The following is a 25,668-nucleotide window of genomic DNA, read 5'->3' on the forward strand; positions in this document are numbered from 1 at the left end:
GTTAAGTCCGGAATGACGAAATTTGACTTCCTGCGACGAAGATTGAAAACCCACACCGTACAGTATAGGATACAGTATACTAAACATATAAACTTCCGCAGAGAGAATATGAAATGTAAACAAGCGCGGCGCATTCGGGTTCATTACCATAAAGGGGAACTTACATTTGTTATGTAATGTTTTGCACTTGCTATGAAAACAGTTTGTCAGTGATTTACATACTTACGTGAAACGGGAACAAGATTGTGGACGCTGATAAAGCGACGATGCAATTTTCAAGTAGCAGTTTTGTAAATACTGGCGTTCGTTTTTGCGCGTTAAAATATCACTGGTGCCACGACGTCCGATGAACGTTTTGAGTTAGGCATTACGTTAGATGTTTAATGAACGTTTTGAGAGAATAATAAATTTCCGTTCGTTTGGTTTGGCGTTGTCTAATGCTCTATGGCGTTACCGTATATGATTATTTTGAGGTATGCAATCTGAGAAATGTTGCTGCATTTAAAGCCTCTATTACGCTCAAAATCAACCAAAATTTCGTGAAGTATTTCGTAAAATAAAGTGAACACCTAAGCAATCAGTGTTCGTTATAGCAATAGCAACAATTTCAACCCTAGATGTGGTATGATTATATAGATTTTTGTAGATACAAAAGGCTCGTTTTTATTTATTTGTGACACAATTAATTCAATTTTAATTTCCCGCGAATATATACATTCATAAGACACATGAACACTAAAATGGTACCATGTTATCGTTCATGTGTCGTATGAATAGATATCGTTGCGGGAAATTAAAATGGAATTAAAAATGCAAAACAATAATAAAAACGAGCATTTTGCATCTACAAACATCTATTTTACCATACCACATCTGGCGTTGAAATTTCGGCCATTGCCATAAGGAACACTGATTTTTAATTGTTTAACTTTATTCTACGAAATAGTGTACGAAATGTTCGTTGATTTTGAGTAGTATTGGAGCTTCAACAAAATAAACGAATAGCGCTTTGAGAAAACGGGGCTAAATACATGCTTTAATTTTATGCAATTATAATGAGTCGCGTTCTGAGAAAACTGGGCATAATGCATGCGCGTAAAGTGTCGTCCCAGATTAGCATGTGCAGTCCGCACAGGCTAATCAGGGACGAAACTTTCCGCTTTTATGACATTTTTCGTTTAAATGAAGTCTTTTCTTAGCAAATATCAAATTAAGGTGGTAAGTGTCGTCCCTGATTAGCCTGTGCGTACTGCATTATGCTAATCTGAGACGACCCATTATACACATGCATTATGCATAATGATTGCCAATGTGCATTTGTTTCGGATTGTAGGCGTGGAATAAAAACAAATTAACACAAAACGTAAAACTAACAGCATTTGAAATAACTTAATATTACAATTTTCACCCACGTATATTTCAAGCTAGAATATACGATTTGTATATGTGTAAAATTGTAATATATTTATAAAAATATGTTACAGTAACACAAAATAGGCAAGAAAAATTAGACATTGAAGACGAATTTCATCAAATGCAGCAAAGACAAATTAGCGCCACGAGCCGATTGTGACGAAGATATTTCGTACATATTGTCCAACAATAGCCGAAGCATTCGTCTTCTTATTAGGATCGGAGTTAGTGTTCGTGTGTCGTATGAATATATATCGTTGCAGGAAATTAAAATAATCCGTAAAACAAAATATTGTCTCTGTGTGCAGTATGAACGAATCTGCACTAAAACTAAATTTAGATTCACATCGTACATGCATGATATACATGCTGGCGAATTCGAATGTACAGACATTTTCGATTTCAGAATTAAATATCTCGCTTATTTCGCATTTTTCGACACTTGTTCTTCTCAACTTTTATTTCAATTTATATTGAGATACATGAATAACATTTTTTACACATTTGATATAAATTCATAAATAATTGACAAAATCGTGCATACTCGCTTTAAAAACTATTTTTTTAAATATATCAAACATGCGTATACAATGCACCATTATCGTGATTCATTAAACCTATAAATATTTAGTTTAAAAACGCCGACATGCCAGAACATCAATATTTTAAACTATTTGAAAGTAGTATAAAATAATCATAATCATATTATTATTACAACCGATAGTTTAATAATGTTTCCGCACTAACAACAATTTTGTCTGTTAACACATGACCGCCTGATACGAATACATTTGATGTATATTGCATGTAATCATAAAATATGTACACACTTTTTAATTATATTAAATGTCGTCCTTTTGAATGATTTCCATGTTTACATCAAGCACATATATGCGTATATATAATTATTGACAGCAAAATGCGTATCGCAGTTGTGTGCCACTTGATTTCACGGCGATTGGTAACTTAATTATTCGTTTCAAGCCATACATGAATCTTCGCCTGTTCTGATTGGTCTCGGATTTTGATCCACGCCCTACTTAAACTGGCCACGCCTACCAGCCAATAGCCTTTTAAGACATCGCTAGAGTAGCAACGGTTTAACTTGTAGCGAAATATAACGTCGTTACAAACATCATATTCATCGTCGTAATCGTCGTCTTACTACTACTGCCGTTACTGCTGTTGCTTCTGATACTATAATAACCATCAATAGCAGCAGCATCATCAGCAGCATCATAATCATCATCACAGCAACAGAAACAGCAACAACAACAATATAGTGTAATTAACGTTATGAAAATGATACTCGTCCTCATCACGTTCTTATCTTTACTCACTATAAATGCTATTATCACCATCGGCCGTCAGGTCTTAGAATTGTTGCTACTCACTTATCAGCTATTTAGAAAAGGTTGATTGAATGTTAAATTATTCATGAAGACACATCAACAAAAAACGATATGATATCTCTCCCTCATTTGTACATTTATTCCCCTTAAGGTAAATGTGTACAGATAACGATATCATTTAATGACTACAGGACATTGTAAAGACTAATTCAGTGTTCAAAATGAACATATCTTAAACAAATTGATGCATGTAGATTTAGCTTATTATACATAATATTAGGGCGTGTTAGAGGCATTTATGTGAACAAGTTAACTTACGTTCGCCCCGCGCGCACACGATGTTGTGTGAAGCGTACATAGATTACATTTGTCGCGTGATTGATTGATTGACGCTTAGCAATGTAATCACGCTGAAAGATAGTCACAACGTGTTTCACACCAAAAATACGACCAAAATAAAAACACGAAACTACAAACTTATCAACTCACGACAACCCTCACCCTCCTTGATCTCCCTCACCTCTCACCCTTTATTTACCATCCATACCTTCACTACCGATCTCTCCTACCTCCACCCCTCTCTTTATTCTTTTCTTTATCAACTCCCCAGTTCTCCATCCCTTAATTCACTCCCCTACCCCTACTTCCACCCCTTTCCCCATCCCCTCTCCCGCTTTCCCTCCTGTTCGCTCTGTATTCCTCTCGTATCGTCACTTCCTCTCACTCACGGACCCCATCATCTCCATTCGTTCCCAAACCTCCATCCGCTCCCAACATCCCTTCGCCATTCTTCTCTATTCCGTCCAAACCCTACTTTCATTCCTACTCCAACCCCTCTCTCCTCTCCTTCCTTTTGCTGCCATACCTCCCTCCATTCCATACACCCCCTCCAAGTCATTCCCAAATAATCCCTCAAATCCTAAATTATAATGTTCGGGTCACCGTTGTTTATTGGTCAATTTAAACCGCTATATGGGATGTTTATACCAACTCATTTTCTTAAACTCCACGGATTCGAATCGCAAATGAGGTTCGCTGATTTATTACTAGATCTTCAATGTTTTGTTTCAACTAAAATGAAACAAGTTTTGTACCGTGCGCTGAGCGCCTGGAGTAAGAATCATTTTGGCTTGTTTATATGATTGTTTAACAACGGTAATTGTGTTCTATGTCTCAAAAATGTTAGAGAGAACCCGTTAATATTACAAAGCTGACACGCATTGATTTATTACAGCATCCCACCATAGTAATTCCCATTTATTCTGATGAATGCGTTTCAAATTTAGGTGTAACAGTATGTATCCATTTTCAAAGACTACATTTTTAACTAAACAACGCATTAAAAGTTGTAAAAATGGGCTCAAAATTTATCAAATGAGTTTTGCATTTACTCTTTAACGTTAGTGTATTGTTTAATAAACTATAGACCAGCCATTATGTCATTCACACATGCTTGCCTATTGACTGATAAACACATAACATTCTTATACATAGCAAATATTTGACGCAGTGATGCATTTTTTATGTAAATTTCTTTTTGAAATTCTTTTGGCTAAAGGTACAGTATCAAAACTCATTTTTCATTGGTTTGCAAAATTGAATTAAAACGTACTTATTTGGTGGAATGTACAAAAAATCAATTATTAGATACATATAAAAACTTGAACGATGAGTGTTTTATTTTATAAATAAATGCAATACTGTGACACGTAAACAATTAACATATATACTTTATTTTTGAAGTGCTGTCATCAGTCATGTATGCAACAGTTGCGGTGGTAAGAGATTATCATATTCAAAGCATGTTTCCGGAACCGTCTAAATACTTGACGCGAATTCCTTGTCGACACGTTTACGATCCGATAAAAGAGCCTTTAAAATTTTCCTAATTAGCGCAGAGTATATTCGTTACATAGCCAGCTTTTTGCACGGGGAAAGATGGTGTTAGCACGTTTTCTTTCAATAAACATTTCGTTTCATGACTTCTGTCACAGAATTAAATTGGAAATCACATGAATTGATGTATTGATACAATTGATAAAATGTATTGATAATAGAAAAGTTGCTTTGCTCATGTGTAAAGCTCGCAGAAGCCCGTAACAATTCAATAACAATTTGTAAATTAAAAAAAACACTATTTAATTGAAACTTCCTGTTCACAAATCACATGGTTTATAAGAATCGGTTCTCATAATACGTCGTTCTTCAGACGCTGGTCGAAGCCAGTATCGCATTCGCTCGTAAATGTTCGAATATCGTCACGTATTCGTTGATTTTGAGTATTTATGTAATTTTTAATTACATATATTTTCAAAAGTCGAAGTATTTTTATTTCATAACACCCAGCATGAAAATAGTACGTTCTACATAGGTGTATATAACAATAAAAAGAAAACAATGTAAAAACTAATAAATTATAAAACGAAATATACACTTGTTTTAGATAAAACAGCAATGGGAAATTTACATGTCCAATAACTAAAACACAAAATCAACAAATTAAAATTTCATATCATTGAAAGGCAATAAAATACGCATATTAGAGAGTAATCGATATTTATGAAGCGAGTATATCATGTGATTTTAATAAAACGTTGAAGTCAAAATCCTAATTGTCGACGCGGCTTCTAATTGAGCACGTGACCATTAAGGGGAAAGGGATATTCATATGCGCCCGATACAATCTTTATTTCAAAAGCCGTAAGTCGAATTTAAAAAAGCGGCTCCTCCGCCTTGATCGAAGCGATGATTGGACAGTCGCTGTTCTTCAGACAGATATAAAGCATGATGTTAATAAACTTGTTCAACACATTGATATAAAATTGCCCTTTCTAATACCTGATTAGAGATCGATTCGGATACACGTAGGGTTTATTGGTCATGTTATATGTGTGCGTGTTTTGTTTTGTTTTCAAGTGGGGATCGGCAATTAAGTTTTCAATGTAGTTACATTTTTAATTAAACTTCAAAATATTTTTTATATAATTACGTTGGCTTTTAAGTCATACGATTTGTTTATTTTAAGACTGTTAAGGGATTTGAAGCATGAAACCTCATCCCCATCCCACCCCCCCCCCCTCAAAAAAAAGAAGGTATACAAAATATTTTCATGGACAGAATGGAACAAAAGCACTACTATTCCGTTTCAGATGCGAACACTATCAATTTTATTTTAGGACTTCAACAATATAATTACAGTGGCTATACAATCACAAAATCTATTTCGTTCTATGACGTTTACGGGATTTGTATAGAATGCAGCTCCATTCTTAATACCCCCCACCCCAAAAAAATCAAAAAAAAAAAATCAATAAATAAATCAATAAATACTCACAATAAGGGGGATATACACATAGAGGATATGTGTTGGGTTTGGCGGAATATCGATTTAACTTCACGATTTCTCTTAAAAAAATAATATTTGCCCCAGTTTCACTACCACGAAAGAAAGTTTACATGATGACGACTAAATTAAAATAAATATTCCACTAAATCCAACAAATGTTCTTGTTATTAAATGCTTACAATTGATTATTTTTGTATTTTGCTGAGATAATGGCGTTGTAACGTGCATTAAAACGAGGTCATTTCACAGTATAACAGTGAAAATTATCGCTTATATTCAGTGTAAAATTTCACGGTTTCAAACAGTTAATTATCAGTTTTAATTCACTTATTATTCTCTGTAAACCCCCGGAAAGCTTAAAATAATATCTTTTTATTTTTTTTTAATGCAATATTAGCACGTCTTTTCCACTTGCGATGCGAATAAACAAGTAAATACGCAGACCCCGTTTTTAAATCAACAAGTGTCTGCAGTGTCTCAGATAAAAATACGAAGAACAGCGGTTTCCCTGTGTACAAAGTAAACACACATGTAAACACCTTTATCGTAGCCAATGGTCCATTTGCTACATTAGTTATGTTAAAACAAATTTGCACGTAATGGATATCGCGTTGGTTTATTTACACTTAAAAACATTACACGGCAAAGAGATTTGCATTAACAAAAAAAAAGCATTGTAAATTGACCCGTACTCGAAAAAGTAATTCCGTTTTTGTAAAACTTCGCTTGAATATTTCAGAAAATTATGTATGATCGTATTAGAATTGGAATTAGAATAAAGCCTCGCTATATGAAACGGGTATTAACCCATGTGAGTAAAGTTCCGTCCCAGACTAGCCTGTGCAGTCAACATATGCTAATGAGGGCCGTTCCAGACTAGCCTGTGTAGTCAACACATGCCAATGAGGGTCAACACTTTCCGCATAAACTGGATTTTCGCAAAGTCGAGGCTTCGTTATTTTTTATATTATCGGAAAGTGTCGTCTCTGATCAGTTTATGCGGACTGCACAGGCTAATTTGGGACGACACTTTATGCGCATCACTTAACCACCGCTTTCTCAGAGCGATGCCCAATTTTAATTGATTTTTTTGCTTACTGTACAACATACTTAATGTACCGTTAAACAACTTGAAATTGAATTAATTTTATTAAATACATATACATTTATGACGATATGAACAAATACAACTTTAATAAAAAATAACAGGGGAGCGAAGTTATCTTACACGAATTTATTGGCAGCGTCGGAAGCACAAGGTAGTTCTCAATGGGTACCCGAAGCGTTTACTCGTAAATGTTCGGATATTTACGGGCAGCGTCGGAAGCACAAAGTAGTCCTCATGGGGTACCCGAAGCATTTACTCGTAAATGTTCGGATATCGTCGGGCAGCGTCGGAAGCACAAGGTAGTTCACTCTGGATCAGCAGACGATTTATTTCATAAATCAATCTCTGGGTTAATGGTCGCCATCTTTCGAACTACTTTCAAAAGAACAACAACAACAATAACAGTAGAAGACAAGTTTAATTGCGAAAAGTTGAAAAATTTAGTACATGTGTCACGGTTGTTGAGTGAAATAGTGTTTTTTTTCAACTGTGTATGAAGCATGTGAACTGGTAGTGAAATAACCGAATTGTTGGTGGAAATGGAATTTAGAAATATATCTAATAATTCATCATCGTGTAGAATTATCATCAGCATCATTTCTGTGGAACATTGCACTATTCAAAATACAAGTGTTTCATAGATATGGTGCTTTTGACATAGTTCACTAACCATCAAGACTGAAATGATTCATGCACACAGGTAAAGTAAATAATTGAATTTGTGCAGAATGTTTATTTTTTACAAATTATTATTTAATTTGACCAATTTATTTAAGATTGAGTGCACTGAAACTCAAAGTCTAAAGCTTAGTAAGACACTTACTGTAAGCCAGTTTTCTGAGAAGAAACAATACTTGTCCAGAGTATAGCAGGCTCATGCGGCCTCTGGTTTATTTATTTTGCCTCGGCCTTTAACCTGGGTCGCTTTGATTTCAGGTGTTTAGCTCCCATATCAACAAGGCTCTTGACCCTATATGTAGTTATTCATATTGTTTAAAGATTTTGAGAACCCTCACTCGGTGCCAGTGGGGATAAAACAGGGACCTTCTGATAGCTAGATGAATGCATCAAATATGCCAGCAACACTTTATAATCAATAACTTTATAATTGATGATTCTGCTCATTTCACTAGATTACTAATTTACCAAAACAATGTGAAACACATTTTTATGCCCCCAAAGGAGGGCATATAGTGATCGCACTAGTCCGTCTGTCTATCTGTCACACTTTGCATTTAGGTTTAGAAAAAATGCTCATAACTTCTATGTCGCTTCAGATGTAACATTCATATTTGGTATGCATGTGTATATGGACAAGGCCTTCCCATACACACACAAATTTTGACCCCTTTGACCTTGAACTTAGGGTCGGCGTTTAGGTTTTGAAAAATGCTCATAACTTCTATTAAAGCGTTTATCGGGGGCGTATGTCATCCTACGGAGACAGCACTTGTTTTTGCTACTGTCCTCTGCACAAACCATGATATAACTGCATATATGCATCCAACCAAATCAGTAAAACTATTTGTCACTTAATTACAGTAAACTTATTGCATGTTAACTTTTCAACAATATATATATATACATGTATATATAATTATAATTATATAACAGATCTTGAAAAAAAAACACATCAAACTTCAAATTGTTTTAGTAAATTATAGGCTTTACTTGGTATTGTGACATTGACACCACTCATGCATGCGACTATACAATTATACAACTATGGAACACATTATTTATGAGAAATTCCAATACATCAACACATCGTCTCAGATTTAAGGCAGATAATCTAGTGCTTTTTTGCTGCCATTTTTACTATTACACATATTTTCATTTTATGTTATGATGCATTGATCTTGTTTCTAAATTAACCAAGCAATCATGTTAAACTTTTGAAGAAAGATGTTATCTGATAAATATAGAAAATATAATCACTACAAAGTGAACAAAATTCAGTTGACTACTGTGACCAACAAAGATTTGCCAAAGAGCAATTCAGATCATGATTTAAATTAAATACAAGTAATATGAAAGTCTGCCTATTGGATCCCAGTTAAGACTTATTTGTCAAATCTGCACATTAATTTTCCCTTAGCCATGTAGAATTGGGGACTAAATACCATCAAGTCATGTAACAAGGAGCAGGGTATAGCACGCTGCTATTGATCTCTTGAGCTTTCACATGAATTTTACGGGCAATTTTCATACAACAAATGATATTATATAGTGTAATGATAAAGCATTATGAGCACAAATTATATTTCTTACTAGTGGTGCAAAAATCTCACATTTCAAAAGAAAATTTATATAAAAAGGTATTATTCATTGTTAAAACGTTATAAAAGGTTATTTCAATTCACTAAAGCATTTAATTACAAGAACAAGTGCATTTTATGTCCATTACAATACATGTAACAGTATTGGCATTGTATTTATCTGCATTTGATGTATTTAATACACTTAAAAATGCAGACAAGACACACTTCTAACAGAAACAAATGTATTTTTTTCTGCATTTTTCCAGCATTAATACTCTTCAAGTGTATTTTTTATCATCCCAAATACACTTTACCAGGAAAAAGGTATGTTAAAATGCATTTTTAGTTTGTTTTAATTATATTTTCAAATGCATTAAGACACTCTTTTCTTTTGCAAAAAATGTTCAACAAAAACTTGAAAATATTTAATATACTAAAGTGTTGTAATAATTAAAGTTTTGTATGAGCATCAAAAACAGTGTCAAATTCATACCAGTGCCTATTTAGTAGCAGTAGGCCTTATATGGTCTACTTGTGGTAGAAATAATGCATTTTGTATAATACAACATACATAAATTAAAAAATATAGCTGCCCATACAGTTCAATACAATGTTCAATTAACTACACTATGCAAAGTTGAAATATGACATCAAGCTTGGAATAATCTTTTCAATAATGAATAATATGCTGTTTTAATTTATAAGTGAAATAGACACTTGCATATAAAAACTGATTTTACATCAAAACTAAATGTTTAATTTGATTTTTAGCTCCACTGGCCAAAGGTCATGTGTTCATCGTGCATCCATGCATAAACTTTTCCTTTAAACATCTTCTCCTAAACTACTGGTCCAATTTCTTAGGAATGTTCCTGGGGTGAACCTCTTTCAAATTTGTTCAAATTATGCCCCTGGGGTCAAATTTGACTCTGCCCTGGGGGTCACAAAATTAAAAATTTGCTTAAATAAGGCCTATTTTGTGAAAACTTTCAAAATCTCCCGTCCATAACCATTGGGCCTAGGGCTATCAAATTTGGTATGTAGAGACATCTAATAGTCCTCTACCAAATTTGTTCAAATTATACCCCTGGGGTCAAATTTGACCCTGCCCCGGGGGTCACAAAATTGAACATATGCTTATATAGGGTATATTTTATGAAAACTTTACAAATCTTCTTGTCCATGACCATTGGGCCTAGGGCTACCAAATTTGGTATGTAGTGGCATCTTATAATCCTCTACCAAGTTTGTTCAAATTATGCCCCTGGGGTCAAGTTTGACCCTGCCCCGAGGGTCACAAAATTGAACATATGCTTAATATAAGGCTTATTTTGTGAAAACTTCAAAACAATTCTTGTCCATAACAATCCGGCCTAGGGCTATCAAATTTGGTATATAGTGACATCTAATAGTCCTCTACCAAATTTGTTCAAAATTAATCCCTAGGGTCAAATTTCACCCTGCCCCGGGGGTCACAAAATTGAACATATGCTTATATAATGCCTATTTTGTGATAACTTAAAAAAAATCTTGTCCATAACCATAAGGCCTAGGGCTACACAATTTGGTATGTAGAGACATTGTATAGTCCTCTACTTAGTTTGTTCAAATTATGCCCCAGGGGTCAAATTTGACCCTGCCCCGGGGGCCACAAAATCAATTATATGCTTATATAGTGCCTATTTTGTGAAAATTTTAAAACTCTTCTTGTCCTTAACCATAAGGCAAAGGGCTACCAAATTTGGTATGTAGTGACATGTTATAGTTCTCTACCAAGTTTGTTCAAATTATGCCCCTTGGGTCAAATTTGACCCTGCCCGGGGTCACAAAACTGAACATACACTTATATGGGGCCTATTTTGTGAAAACTTTAAAAATCTTGTTGTCCATAACCATTGGGCCTTGGGCTACCAAATTTGGTATGTAGTGACATCTAATAAACCTCTACCAAATTTGTTCAAATAATGCCTCTGGGGTCAACTTTGACCCTGCCCAGGGGGGGTCACAAAATTGAATAAACGCTTTTAAAGTGCCTATTTTGTGAAATCTTTAAAAATCTTCTTGTCGAAAACCATTTGGACTATGGCTACCAAATTTGGTATGCAGTAACATCTTATAGTCCTCTACCAAGTTTGTTCAAATTATGCCTTTTGGGTCAAATTTGATCCTGAACCGCATGTCACAAAATTGAACATTATATACGCTTATATCTTGCTTATTTTGGGAAAACTTAAAAAATATTCTTGTCCTTAACTCTAGGACCTAGGGCTACCACATTTTGTATGTAGTGAGATATAGTAGTCCTCTACAAAGTTTTCTCAAATTATGCCCCTGGGGTTAAATTTGACCCAGCCCAGAAGGTCACAAACGTGTACATGTGCTTAAATAGGGCCTATATTTAAGTATTTGCACATGCAGAGAAATTTGTTTCAGCCTTTTTCAGCAGTGGAGCGATACAGGGCCATCATGGCCCTCTTGTTTAAATACTCAAAAAATGAAACCGGTTTCATGCTTGCATGAACACAGTTTATAAATGCTGTCAGAATTATAAAATATGTAAGTACTATAAATACAAATGCCAGGGAAAAGTGCTTTTTGTACTAAAAAATTTGAATGAATATTACAATAATACATTCTGAATACTTTAGTATGTAATAAACAGTTTTGTCTGAGAAAATCACTAAATTTTATATATTTATTCAAATTCACAAAATCATATTTCATAAACACATAATTACTTTAAATCCTTTCACACAATACTGAAAAAAATGCACAGTTTCTGATTGTTATTGATTCTTTATTAATTTATACACTGTTATTTCGAACCGTTAAAAAAACTTCGGATTAACGATAATTCGAAATAAACATTTGTTCTTTGATTCTGTAAATGAAACGTTGGAATTCGCATGGTTTTGTTACAACTTAAATAGTCAGATAGCAAATAGATTTCCACTTGTTAAAACGATTCTATATTTGTATTTACAGAATATCACAATTATCAGACATACATATCGGAAATGAAACATTTTTTAACAAATACGCGATGTATCTCTTTCGCGCAGACGACAAAGGTCGCTTTTGACACGACAAAGTGTGAAATTACTATTTTGCAGTTTTGACTTCGGATTAAAGATTAATAATTAGGTGCGAATTATAGTGTTGGCAGACTGAATCACATGTACATGTACCATTTTTTAATCTTGATGCATCCTCAATTGTATAATGCTCTGGAGGTCACTGGTGTGATCCCCAGTGTGGGAGCATTCTTAAGAAATCTCCAAGAGACACCAAGTACTGGTTCTAGGCCCAGGAAACGAACTCAAGAGCATTTCACTTACATGTACGTAGTTAGTACTTTAAATTTAATCGAACTAAAAATGGGTTAAAACTAACAACTGAAACCCTTTTTAATACATTTTATTTTGAATCAAGCAAATGTGCAAATTCATTAAAAATAATGAGTAAAATTTAAAAATTCTACTTTAAAGTAATCATGATAATTTAGATCTTCAGAATATTTAATGATGATAATGATACAATTATATATTCCCTAAATGATAAAAATAAAACATGTAATGTTAATTTATGAAAAAAAAACGTTTTAATTTTATCAATATCATGGTAATTACAACTAGATACAGGCAATTAGATCAGAAACGTGCATTAATTATATTAATAAACAACCCAGACATTTGTAGTGATTTATGGTCACTATTTGATTAACGTTCTATACATGACCTGTCATAAAAGGTATTTTTTAGCCAGTATTACAATCGGCAATGATAGTCTGTATTGCATACATATTCCAACGTCTATTATCGATTCGCTTCCTCAAACTGAACAAATATTTAATGTTTACATCGCGAAACGTAATGCATCCAGTTTCACTTTCGGTTTGGTTGGTTTTGTAAACACCGTAATTGCATCTTAAAAATTGGATGATAGGGTGATTAAATAATAATGGAAAAGTAAATCACTTGGATAATAGGTCAAAATGCAACACAAATGAACGTTAATAGTGCTATTAATATCAAAGTTTCGGTAAAAAGTTTGGCGCTAGTTCAACGCGCATCGTATACAGCCTCATAACAATAGACTGACAACCTTTTGGGTAGTAAAGTAGTAATACAAGGCAATATGGCGACCGTTAGCCACGAGGCCTATCTTACGGAGGAATCCGAGATAGCCGATGTATCACGATTGAAGGTAGTTCTCATGGGGTACCCGAAGCGTTTACTCGTAAATGTTCGGATATCGTCGGGCAGCGTCGGAAGCACAAGGTAGTTCTCATGGGGTACCCGAATCCAATCGTTTCGAGAAAATCACATGGAATATATTGTCACAAAAAATATAAAAACGAGCATTTTGTATCTCGTTAAATCTATGTTACTATACCACATCTAGCGTTCAAATTGTGGCTATTGCTACAAGAACACTTATTTTTTGTGTGTTAACTGTATTTTACGAAATATTCGTTGATTTTGAGTATGTATGGGGATTTAAATAAATTCACAATTTTTGGCACGTAACGTCTTTAATATATTTATACAAACTTGTTGTGTTTCAAGAATAATCATGTCACAGTCTTCACTTACCGAATCGCGCGTCTATCCACTATGGAAGACGACCCCATATATACAATCTCGCTTTCATATCTCATCAAGACGGCCATGCCAGAATAAATTAATAAAAGTGCTTAATGGTTATGATTTAATCACATGAACTAACAGTTCCGTTTCGACAGGAAATACGACCATCTACCCAGCCCGCACCCGTCGCCGTGCTGCCCAAATTATGGCGTGATTTATTGACTCTATTAAAGCCACAACCTAGATCGCTTAATACGCTGAAAAGCGCCGGTGTTGAGGGAATGTGCTCTAATTTTTTAGTAAATTAGAGTAATCCGGCCTATAACACCCGCCTCGCCGCGCAGTGCAGAGTGTCAGCGGCGTCACCGGTTACTGGACCGCTCGGGTTCTACGTGCAAGTGTTTCGGGAATATATTGCCAATTTTAACCGCTAGTGGCAGCTTCCAGCTACATTTGTAAGTATACGACCCGCGCTCTGAAAAAATAGGTTTAATGCCACAACATAAAGTGACTTCACAAATTAACACGTGCAGTCTGCACAGGCTAATCTGGGAAGACTCTTTCCGCCTAAACTTGATTTTCGCTGAGAAGAGACGAAAAATACAGAAAGTGTTATCGTTGATTGGCCACTGAGGACTGCACATGCTAATCTGGGACGACACTTTATGTGCACGTGCATGAAGCCCAATTTCCCACTAACGAGGCTCATATGAAAGACCTCTGTAAATGTTTTTCTCTCATAATTTCAGGTTGTGCAAGACCTATATCAATATGTAGTTGAATTTGTTCTCTGTCGAAAATTGCAACAATGAAGGTATGCCTTAGGAGAAACAGAGGGATAACTTTTGTTTTAACAAATAAGGAATTATTAAGCGCATGCGCAGGTTCACGTGACTCGTGGGTTAAACGTCAATCGATGTAAATATGCTGCTTATTGAAATGCTAAATACATCAGAATTATTTTATTTCATAAGCCTGTTTCTTGTTAAACTACACGGTTATGCTCCATGCAACGTGAAAGTTTGTCACCGTTGTCAGACGAATTCAAGGATTTATTCTTAAACCTTAAGAACTGTACTTTCCCGCTTTTGTATATAAAATGATCGGATCAATGTTTGCAATCAAAATGCAATAATAAGAATAAAATGAAATTATTATCTGTTATACAAATACCATATGCAACATTTGACAATTCTAAACTGCGTAAATAAGCGTTACATTTTAGTAAAATTGAAGCTGTCAATTCAGAAAATCAACGAATCAAAGAATCAATGGACTGAGCGGTATTATTGACAAAATGACCTTCTACACGCCGTTTCAAGGTCATTCTGACTTTAAATAGATACATTGATAACATAAATTTATCCTACACACTATATTTAGTCAGTATTATATTTATTATAAATGTATATTGTTGTTACGGTAAATGAGAGTAAAAATTGTTTTATGTTAATGGCGGCCATCTTTGAATCGATAATTGCAAAAACGTGGCATGATGCCAGACAAGCAACTCGGGTATTTTGCATGTCTACAAACCCATAAATTCAATTCCATTGAGAAACGCCCTCAACTTCATTTTGCAAACGGGTCCACATACCAAGTACAGGACTACTTTAATTGAAAATTTATATGAATGCGGAGAGTGTCGTCCCTGATTAGCCGCACTTTGATTCTTGCTCGTTTTATTTCTGTAAATACCAGTAATTGTCTATGAACTGTGCGCCGCTTAATAAAACTAATATTCTTATTTCGAAAGAATCCGGGACCCGTCTTATCAAAGATCGTACGACATTCTCACCTTACGATGCAATTTTCGAAGCGTCATAAATACGTAACCGTCACATTTATAATTACTTTTGTTGAACATTTCCATTCATTTTCAAAGAAACTGTCAAATATCCTTTATATTTGAAACATACAAATCATAATCACGTAAATTTTAAAATTACAAAATTCAATCGTAAGTTAACATTGTCGTACGATCTTTGATAAGACGGACCCCCGGCTTTTGGCACACGGTAGTGATTGAACAATGTACAACATCTCAATAAATACTTCCTCATAAGTATGAATATTAACTTCCGTATTAGCCGTTAATATGCCCTTTTAAATGCAAACATGTTTTGTTCAGACATGTTTACAACCAAACAAACAACAATTATCTATGTAATCTAATCACATGAAGCTTGAAATTTGATGTACAGAAACGTGATATTACATGAACTATTATTTCGCAAAGGGAAGTGCAATGCGCATGGTTGTAAAAGCGAAACAGGAAGTCTTCCTTTAAGGATATAAGGTAAACAAATTTAAGTAAATTCACGTTTACTGTTAATATTATATAAAGGCAAATATAGAATAGGGATAAACATATTGATGTATACAACTATTATAAAATGTGTTTGTATTCGCACGTCTCAAATGTGGTGTGATAATTCGTAAGGCTTAAATTGAGGACAGGAAACGCATACACATATAATAGGGTTTTAGTCTTTTAAATAATAACTATTGCAGATCTAGAAAGGTGTGTTGGCAAACGCTGCAAGTCAAAACATAACATACATTTTGTAATTATGGTATGTGTGTATATCGGCAATAAACAAAGTAATTTGAGATCATGTTTTTTACTTCAAGACTATTTACTCAAGTTTCAATTATAAGGAAGACAAATCTCACAAAGAGCTATTCTCGTAAATGTATGTAAAACCGGTTTGAACAGAAAAACACTGTTTTACAAGTTATTGAAGGTTTTAATATATGGTAGTTTTGTGATCAATATATTTGTTTAATTTACTAAATAGAGCAACGTCGGGTATTATCGACCATTTAAAGTGAGATTCTAGATTTTATATGTCTTAAATTGTAATATATTGATAAAAATATGTAACAATAACACAAAATAGGCAATAAAAATGATACATTGAAGACGAATTTCATAAAATTCAGCAAAGACAATAAGCGCCCCAAGCCGAGTGTGACGAAGATATTTCATACATATGTTCCTACAATAACCGAAGCAATCTTCTTTGTTTTAGGATCGGAGTAAGTGTTTGTGTTTTGTATGAATAAATATCGTAGTAGGAAATTAAAATGATCCGTAAAACTAAATTTAAATTCACATCGTATATGCATGATATACATGCTGGCGAATCCGACTGAACATACATTTTCAATTTCAGAATTAAATATGTCGCTTATTTCGCATTTTTCGACACATGTTCTTGTTAACTTTTATTTTAATTTATATTGAAATATATGTATAATAAGTTTTTTTACACATTTTATATAAATTCCTAAATATTTGACAACATCGCGCATACTCGCTTTAAGCGAATTTCTGTGGTACTGTATGCTACTTACAATTAGCCTCCTTGTAAACAACTGTACATAAACTGCGTCTTTGATTGGTTGGATTTGACCAATGGAATTGACTGAATTATGCTGACTAGTGTTATTTACTAATTTGATCCAAATAAAAACAAATCATACAAATAACACGGCTTATTCACAACATTTTGGACACACAAAAGCACCCTTCACAAAATCTTGCGAACTCGAACACACGGCGTACCACCAGTGACAGCACAACTCACAGTAAACCCAGTCATCTTCAGGACTATCCTTCGATTTTAATTGTTCAGAGAGTGGACGCACTTCGTAAAAACTTTCCTCACAGTCATCGGAATAGTTGTCCATGAATGGAATGCTGGTCGTTAAATCGTCGATTTCCAAATCACTGGAGATTTTCATAGAATTCTTGCCACGTTTCCTCTGTATTTGACTTTATTTTTTCTTCCTATCCTTTCCTTCTTCCTTCTGCTTCTTTTTTCAACGCACGGTCTTTCTTGCGTTCTTCTTTTGCTTCATTTTAGCCTCCGTCGTCTTCAATTCTTCCCGCTCTCTCAGCATCTGAATCGCTTCCTGCCCTGAAATGGCTTTCAGCAGTTTCTGTTGCACCTGGCTGACTGGCTTTTTAAACTTAGCAGTAGGAAGTGTCAACAGCTGAAAAGCAGTAGACACCGAGGGTCTTGGTTCTTGACAATGTTCACGTACCGTCGAAAGCAATCTATTGTCCGCATTCGCCTCTGCATTTTTGTTCATTTCCGGTTGAACATCAATCGTAGATGCTACTGCTACGTTGCCATTGCGTGCTGTTTTCGCGAGAAGCAAGTGCTGATGGACCCAGTTTTGTAGTATCAATACCATCCGCAGTTAGTGGAAACAATCCAGATCGTCGGAAGCCATTTGCCGCATTTTGAAAAGTGGCGAGTTGCTTCCATGTGTCGGAAAACACAGCCGTAAAGTCCTTCTGTGTCATGGCTTGGCCAACATTCTGCATCTGCCATTGCTTCACTGCACGCGAATTTCATAGGCGAAAATAAACCTAGGTCGGCAGCTTGCAGTATGTGCGTGGCATTTGGTAGTAGGCAATACAGAATTATTCTATTTTGTTCATAAAACTCCACAGCTTCTAGTGCCATGTGTGTTGAATGTAAGAAACTCTCAAAAGCCTCGGAATCCATCCAGCCATTCGGCGTCGCAGTGTAAGTGGCCTCTAGGAAACCTAAAAGACCGATGTCTCGAATTCTCTCCGCTGGCAATAAAATTATTTGCGGTCGATATTCCCCAAAGGCATTAAATCCTGCCATAACGGTGAAATGCGTCTTGTTAGACGTAACACATGACGGGATTCGATAGGCGTTAGAACACTACCAGCATGGACTGCCAGCGGAAACCCAGTTTCAACCGCATTGAAAAATCTCCGTGGATTTTTTAGAAGATCTTCGTAGTCTGGGATTTCTTTTTTAGGTAGTTATTTACACCCGTAAGATACATTTTTACCATATATGTTTACACTTTATCGTTCATGCCCAAAACTTATGGGCTTGCGAAAGGACATTTCGGGGTGTCGTCGAAGAACACTGGTAAACCAATCTTTACCGGGTAGATTGTTTGAGAATGGAGTTTTGCGACCATCAACGATTATCACGCGCTGTACTTGCGAGAGAAATTCTTTTCTCGTTAACGGATAACCAATTTTGCACATCCGATCCGCTTATTTCACAATATGCTCTTCTTGGTCATTTGTGAGAACCGTTTTCTGCCCGACGTGCGTCGGTCCTTCTGGAACCCGCCCTGAAAGCTTGTCTAAAAGCGTTATTCTCTGTACGCCATACGCCTTTGCAGCTGCCTTCCAACCCATATTACCGCTGCGCATCATTTCCAATGCCGTAGCCATGGATTCCGGGGTGAACTTGTACGCGTTTTCTTGCGTGAATTTGGGTGGATATCCCTAAACAATGAAAATGCATTAAACCGGGATATATTATGTTTTAGGACTTTTTTTGTGGCGACGGAGGAGAGTCGAAATAAGATTGGGCACAATCAACAGCTCTAGTGGTTATTTCGTTTTAAACGGCTCAATGAGCTCCTTCAGCAATCAAGGTCTTACTGCCGACAAAATAAACAATAGCAACTTCAACTTCACAGAGTTAGAAGATTGCAGAGTAACAGGTACACGTACATAATGCTCACAATATGCCAATATATTTTATTATTTACTGACATCCTTACGACAGCATGTTACGATTGTGCATTTTCAAATGATTCCTGATCAATGTCCAAACACGGGAAATCTGCAAATATGATTAGACAGTATGAAAGTACAGTTATGACACTTGCAATTTAGCGTTTTATGATGACCAAATAGGGTTTGTATATTGCACAGATGTGCAGCGGATAAAGACTCCACCACAACCACCACAACCACGACCTTGGAGAAAAACTCCTGAATGGAATAAAAAGGTAAAGTCCAAAAACTGCATTTTTGCATTGTTTTTCCGTGTTTGAACTTAAATGAAATTGAGAAAACAAGCGAAAGATATGAACGCGCGTCACTGTTAATAATTGTATTTTCTCTAAATAAAACGCCCTGTCAACAATACTTTCCTAAGATGCAAATCATTATCAGAGTGGCTATTTTTTTCAGTGACAAACATATTTAAATTAGCAATGTAAATTATCCGGATTTCAGTATCTCGAGACGCTTACCGAGGACATCATATCGTTCAAACCCTCCGGAGAGTTGGGACTTTCAGATGTCCGTATCCTGATGCAAGGTCCAGTTGGTATGGGAAAGTCCAGCTTCTATAACACCATCAACTCGGTGTTCAAGGGCCGTATCTCGCAAAGTGCACCTTGTGGGGTTGCTAAAAGTGGCATAACAATTGCGGTATGTCAACATTTTAAAAACATTTGTAAGATGCACGCAACCAATGGCAACTACGTTTTTCAACATTTAAAATTGCAATGACTTTAATAGTAAGAACAAAATTAGTTCCAAATAATACATGTAAAAAGCTGCTTATTTAAACGTAGATAAACATGGGATTAAACAGTTCAATTGGAAGATGTTAGGAAATGATTCTTGCATTAATCCCCAGTCTTAATGTCGATACTTGAAATATTGTTTACCTGCTTTGCAGTACACCCCATATGTAGTAAATGTGAGATCTGGAGAATCTTTGAAATTCCGACTCTGTGATACACGTGGTCTAGAAGTCACTCATGATCTTGAGATTCTTGAGTGCAACTACTTGCTAGATGGAAACATCCCAGACTTTTATCAGGTATTTTCCTTAATAGAATATAAATGTATTATTATTGCGCATGAAATGTAATAAGTAACTACCTCTCTATTACATTATGTTTGTGGCAAAACCTTAAAGGGTCTTTTCAAATAATAATATATTATGAATTATTGTTCAAAGGCTACATAACCGCTTCAGGAATGTATAAATACGTTTACAGTTTAACCCAGTCGCTCCAATCAACCCGGATAACCCCCTGTTCGTACATCAACCAAAGTGTACAGAAAAGATTCACTGCGTTTTGTTTGTGATAGACGCTGCAACGATTGGCGACATGCCAAAGACGATGGTCGACAAGATGCAATACTTCCAAAATCTTACTAATTTTAAAGGTTAAATCTGCGTGCTCCAAACGATATATTTCTAACGATAGTAGGGTTGGTTTTAATTTACGTTTAAATCCGTTTATAGTTCGCAAATATACCGTTTTGATTTTCATCTGATTGCACGACATTAAATTAAAGTAATTGTATTCGACTGAAATAAAATATTTCGACGAACATATTTCGAAAGGGGCATGTAGGGTTACATGTATGTTGCTTAGTTTTTTAACATCGAAGATATCTTGTCATTCGATGTACACGACATTTCATGAACACCCTTCATAGTGATACAGTTGTGTATTTTTTTCCCGATTTTATTATTTTAAAAGGGTTTGCAAAATATTTTTTTCAATTTTGTCCTTTTACTAAATCTTCAACTTTATAGAATGTACATACAATTTCAGGCTGCATATATATATTGCGTGATAGTGTTTCAAATTATGTTTGCGGTCAACAAATTCAAAATGGTATACTTCAAAAAAGGCCAAAATGTGTGAACACGTCAAATTAAAGTTTGAAGAGTGACTTACCATGAACATAAGATTAGTTGACGAACATAATGCATAATCGTAGTTTTCATATAAGTTTCTTCTATAAAAGCACACAGATTAACTCTCGATCATATTTGCTTTTGCTTTCAAAGATTGTCAATTGAACTGCTTTTACACAGTTGTCTTAATGTAATAAAAACCTCAATCCACTTCGTCAACATTGAGAATGGCCGACTAAATTTCGTTCTTATAAAATGATTTTATTGTTATTCATTTCACGTGAATTGTTCATACTTCCTACTCCAAATAAGCAGTATTGTTTGATAAAGCTTTTGACTATGATCGACATGATGTCATTTTGAATAAACAAAGTACATAAATCATCATTCGTACATTCGTACAGAAAAAAAGCTTATTGTTAAAACTCTGTTAGTGTCAAAGTGGTGTGTGGGTATTACTGAACTCTAAATTGCTCTTCTCGTGTGTTATAATTCAATCAGAGACTTTTGGACATAAAATGTTGTATTTTTTATCTACGTTATAGGCATTCCACAAGCCGTTCTGCTAACCAAAGTCGACCTGGCCTGTAAAGATGTGGCCAGTAACATTACCAACGTTTTCACCGGCAAGAAAATTGAGGCTGCTGTAGACAAAGCATCTAACCTTTTTGGGTTGCCTAGAAACCACATACTTCCGGTGAAGAACAACGAGATCGAGATGGAGCTTGATGACAACATCAGCATCCTGGCGTTGCTGGCCCTGCGGCAGCTGCTGTACTATGCAGAGGATTACCTCCAGGTTCTTCAGTTTAAGATGAAAGCGCGCAATGTCACCAATGAGAAGGGGGACAAACGAGACCCATTAGAAAAGGGCAGTGACCAAGAATAATAATAGACACCGCTTTGCTTTTCGTGACTGATGTTTTATAAACAAAATAAATGTGTATTTATCGTGAGTTTAACTAGTTGAAACAATATCTAAGTTTAGGTTTTACAATGTTTAACACTTTTTTAATTGGTGACGGCTTTGAGATATTGCATGCAAATGGTTAATTTTCTTTAAACGTGTGTTATAAATGTCTAATATATATCGTCATATTAACAAAGCAAAGATTTTATGATACAAGTTTTAATTCTTAACCTAAATTAACATGTGTGATGTTTTTTACGTAGTGATTGTGTATATATTACATAACATCTCTGTCATGTGTTGGACTGTCCCAAGAGTATACTTAACAGTTAATACGTACTTTTAAGTGTAGGTTTTTAATTTGTGTACTTCCTGGAGTATTGTGTTAGTAGGTTCTTCATCAGTATAACCTAGTGCCTCTGCTAACTTTTCAGATTGATTGGACATTTTTTCAATGTAAACATCAATCTTTCCTTTACATTCATTTATTTGCTTTCTGGTATAACTAGACTCTTCAAGTGATAAAGCCGATATATATACATCAAGAATATTTTTCCGTTTCCAACACATTGCAGAATCTAGTTCGCACACCTTTAATTTATTTAAGATTTACTCCAAACATTGTGTTGACACGCAAATTGGAATACACACTTCAAATAAGTACGGAGACTAACGTTTATTCACTTTTAACTTTAACACTTCACCTTTTATTTCATTTGAAGTGTGTATTTGCCTCATGCACTTTTCTCAATTTGTGAACACTATATCCTTTGAATAATATATACTCCAAATGACCAGCACACTCTTTTAGAACTTAAAACAAAACACACTGTATAGGTATGACTCCACTTTTGCTATTGAAAGCGCGTACATATTCTCAGTCACAAAACAAAACATACACTTTTCAGAATAGATAATTCCATAGCATTAGACGGTAATTACACAACTTTCATAGTTACTTAATTTATGCTTACGCTTTTATAAACAACCTTTCACGAAGCACACATGACCGCTCATTACTAATAAGAAAAATGTCATACCTGATTTTACCTGATTTTAGTCCATTAATTTCATATAAATCCATAAACTTATTTCTGGTTTCTCGGATTCCGGCACCAAGCACTTTGACCTGGCCTTTTTACATCTTAACTTTGAACATCTTAACATCTTAACCTGAGTAAAAAAACGTCTACACCTATCCATTATTCGGATGGGTTTTGTAGCGGAAGAGTACCTGTGTACTTCAATACCAAATATGGGTTCATTATTTTCTGTTTTTTTAATCATGATGCTTTGTTTGGAGACTCAACAGATTCCTTTTTTGATTTCGTTTCTGAACACATTTTCTCTGAGCTTTCACAGTCTTGCCTGTTCACCGCGCATCCATGAAATAACTGTATATTGATACTTATTCAAATGTATAATCCCATTTTGCGCCTTACATTATATGCATCCACACTTAGCTTGCGGTCTTGACTATTTATCATAAGTTTTTAAACCGTTTATTATATAACTACGTGCATATTCATATTTGGTAATTTTTTAATGTGTTCAAATTAAAAAGATAGTAGAAGACACCGTTCATCCCAAGGTATCAGGGATGACTTTGGAACTGTTGCCCGAGGGACAACAGTTTTGACTGTTTACCAAGCGGCCATGAAATAACTGTTTTATTACCTGATCAAAACATAGTAAAAATAGCAAATTAAATTTAAATACAACAGTGTTATTGAAACCTGAATACAGACATTTTTCAACACATGTCTTGACCTTGCGTAGAACTTGTATTATAGGAAAATGTCAAACGGCAATCAAATCAAATTGTCTGAACGAGCGGGCAACAGTTCAAACTACTGACCGGTCAACAGTTCGAAATACTAGTATTCACCGGTTACAGTTTAAAACATTGCAACATTACTTTTTCGACGAGGAAATAGCAAACACTAATTAATTATAATTTATATAAGGCATCAGGTAATAAACACATATAGTTTGAGAAATGAAGATCAGTATGTTAATTAAGCATTATATTTAATACAAGTTTACGTATATTTAAACTATTACTTCTAAGTAAATGTCACCTGCCGTATGCCGCCAGAGTCAAGTATACCTCACAACGGAACTATTTGAACATATATTCAGCGTTTAAGAGGTAGTCATCTCGAAAAGTGAACAATGAAATCGATCTACGATTTTTGTATCAAATATCTAACGTCATAGCGTCTATTGTGTGGCTACTGTACGGGTTAAGAACCTGATTGGGTCGAACTGCTTTAGTATTATTACGGATTCCGTAATTAATTGCCTTTGCCTGTTTCGTTATTTCAATTTTACGGGTACATACGGGCAATACACGTCAGGATGTTCAGTCAAAACTTCATCATCTAGTCGCAACCTAATTTTGCGTTAGTGCGCAAAGTACCCTGTAACCATCAGCTTTAGTATCCCGCATCCCCACTTCCAAACGTTGCTTAAGTATCCCGCATCCCCTCTTCCAAACGTTGCTTAAGTATCCCGCATCCAACTTCCCAACGTTGCTTAAGTATCCCGCATCCCCACTTCCAAACGTTGCTTAAGTATCCCGCATCCCCTCTTCCAAACGTTGCTTAAGTATCCCGCATCCAACTTCCCAACGTTGCTTAAGTATCCCGCATCCCACTTCCCAACGTTGCTTAAGTATCCCGCATCCCACTTCCCAACGTTGCTTAAGTATCCCGCATCCCACTTCCCAACGTTGCTTAAGTATCCCGCATCCCCACTTCCCAACGTTGCTTAAGTATCCCGCATCCCCACTTCCCAACGTTGCTTAAGTATCCCGCACCCCCACTTCCCAACGTTTTCCGCCGCCTATTTATTTAAATCCAGACATCTGTGTACGTACTCAACTAGTGTTATTAACTTGTATATACCATTTTCAATTTTCATGTCAAATTTACGACGGTCCTGTAATCAGTGCTGACTTCTGTACCGGCATAGTTTACTTTAGATTACATGTTCATTCATTCCGCGATACAGTGAACGATTGTCTATTATATCGACAAAAGCCCCGAAGTATCGTAGCCAGCCTTGCTTTCGACTTCCTTTGCTTACATCACGCCTCATTGATCTTTGCTCTTGATGTTTGTGTCGCGTTTAGAAAGGAATTCGTTTGCATACGTAATGTCCATGAAATCAGATAGCAGTTTAGGTCCATAATTAACTGTTGATGATCCAGTATTCTTTACAA

At 35.3% G+C, this 25,668-nt stretch overlaps 1 protein-coding gene across 2 annotated transcripts; it reads left to right on the forward strand.

Annotated features, from left to right (window-relative positions):
* Positions 1-16,173: 16,173 nt before the first annotated feature.
* On the forward strand, positions 16,174-22,990 carry LOC127860626 (interferon-induced protein 44-like). Of its 2 annotated transcripts, none has more exons than XM_052398837.1 (7): positions 16,174-16,368; positions 19,407-19,583; positions 19,798-19,874; positions 20,104-20,301; positions 20,555-20,698; positions 20,880-21,051; positions 22,078-22,990. In XM_052398837.1, exons 2-7 carry the CDS (start codon positions 19,493-19,495, stop codon positions 22,419-22,421), a joined length of 1,026 nt encoding a protein of 341 aa, XP_052254797.1. In that variant the 5' UTR covers positions 16,174-16,368; positions 19,407-19,492; the 3' UTR covers positions 22,422-22,990. The 2 variants fall into 2 exon arrangements, with proteins under 2 accessions (XP_052254797.1, XP_052254799.1); XM_052398839.1 differs by lacking the exon at positions 16,174-16,368 and adding an exon at positions 17,016-17,111.
* Positions 22,991-25,668: the final 2,678 nt, after the last annotated feature.

The sequence above is a fragment of the Dreissena polymorpha genome, chromosome 15 (assembly GCF_020536995.1).
Source record: "Dreissena polymorpha isolate Duluth1 chromosome 15, UMN_Dpol_1.0, whole genome shotgun sequence".
Lineage (NCBI taxonomy): Eukaryota > Metazoa > Mollusca > Bivalvia > Myida > Dreissenidae > Dreissena > Dreissena polymorpha.

Bases quoted from the DNA above. Each gene is read 5' to 3' on its own strand.
- LOC127860626 (XM_052398837.1), top strand. From the start codon at position 19,493: ATGAGCTCCTTCAGCAATCAAGGTCTTACTGCCGACAAAATAAACAAT. The intron at 20,302-20,554 runs GTATGTCAACAT...CCTGCTTTGCAG, and splicing joins AAAGTGGCATAACAATTGCG to TACACCCCATATGTAGTAAA. The intron at 21,052-22,077 runs GTTAAATCTGCG...TCTACGTTATAG, and splicing joins AAATCTTACTAATTTTAAAG to GCATTCCACAAGCCGTTCTG.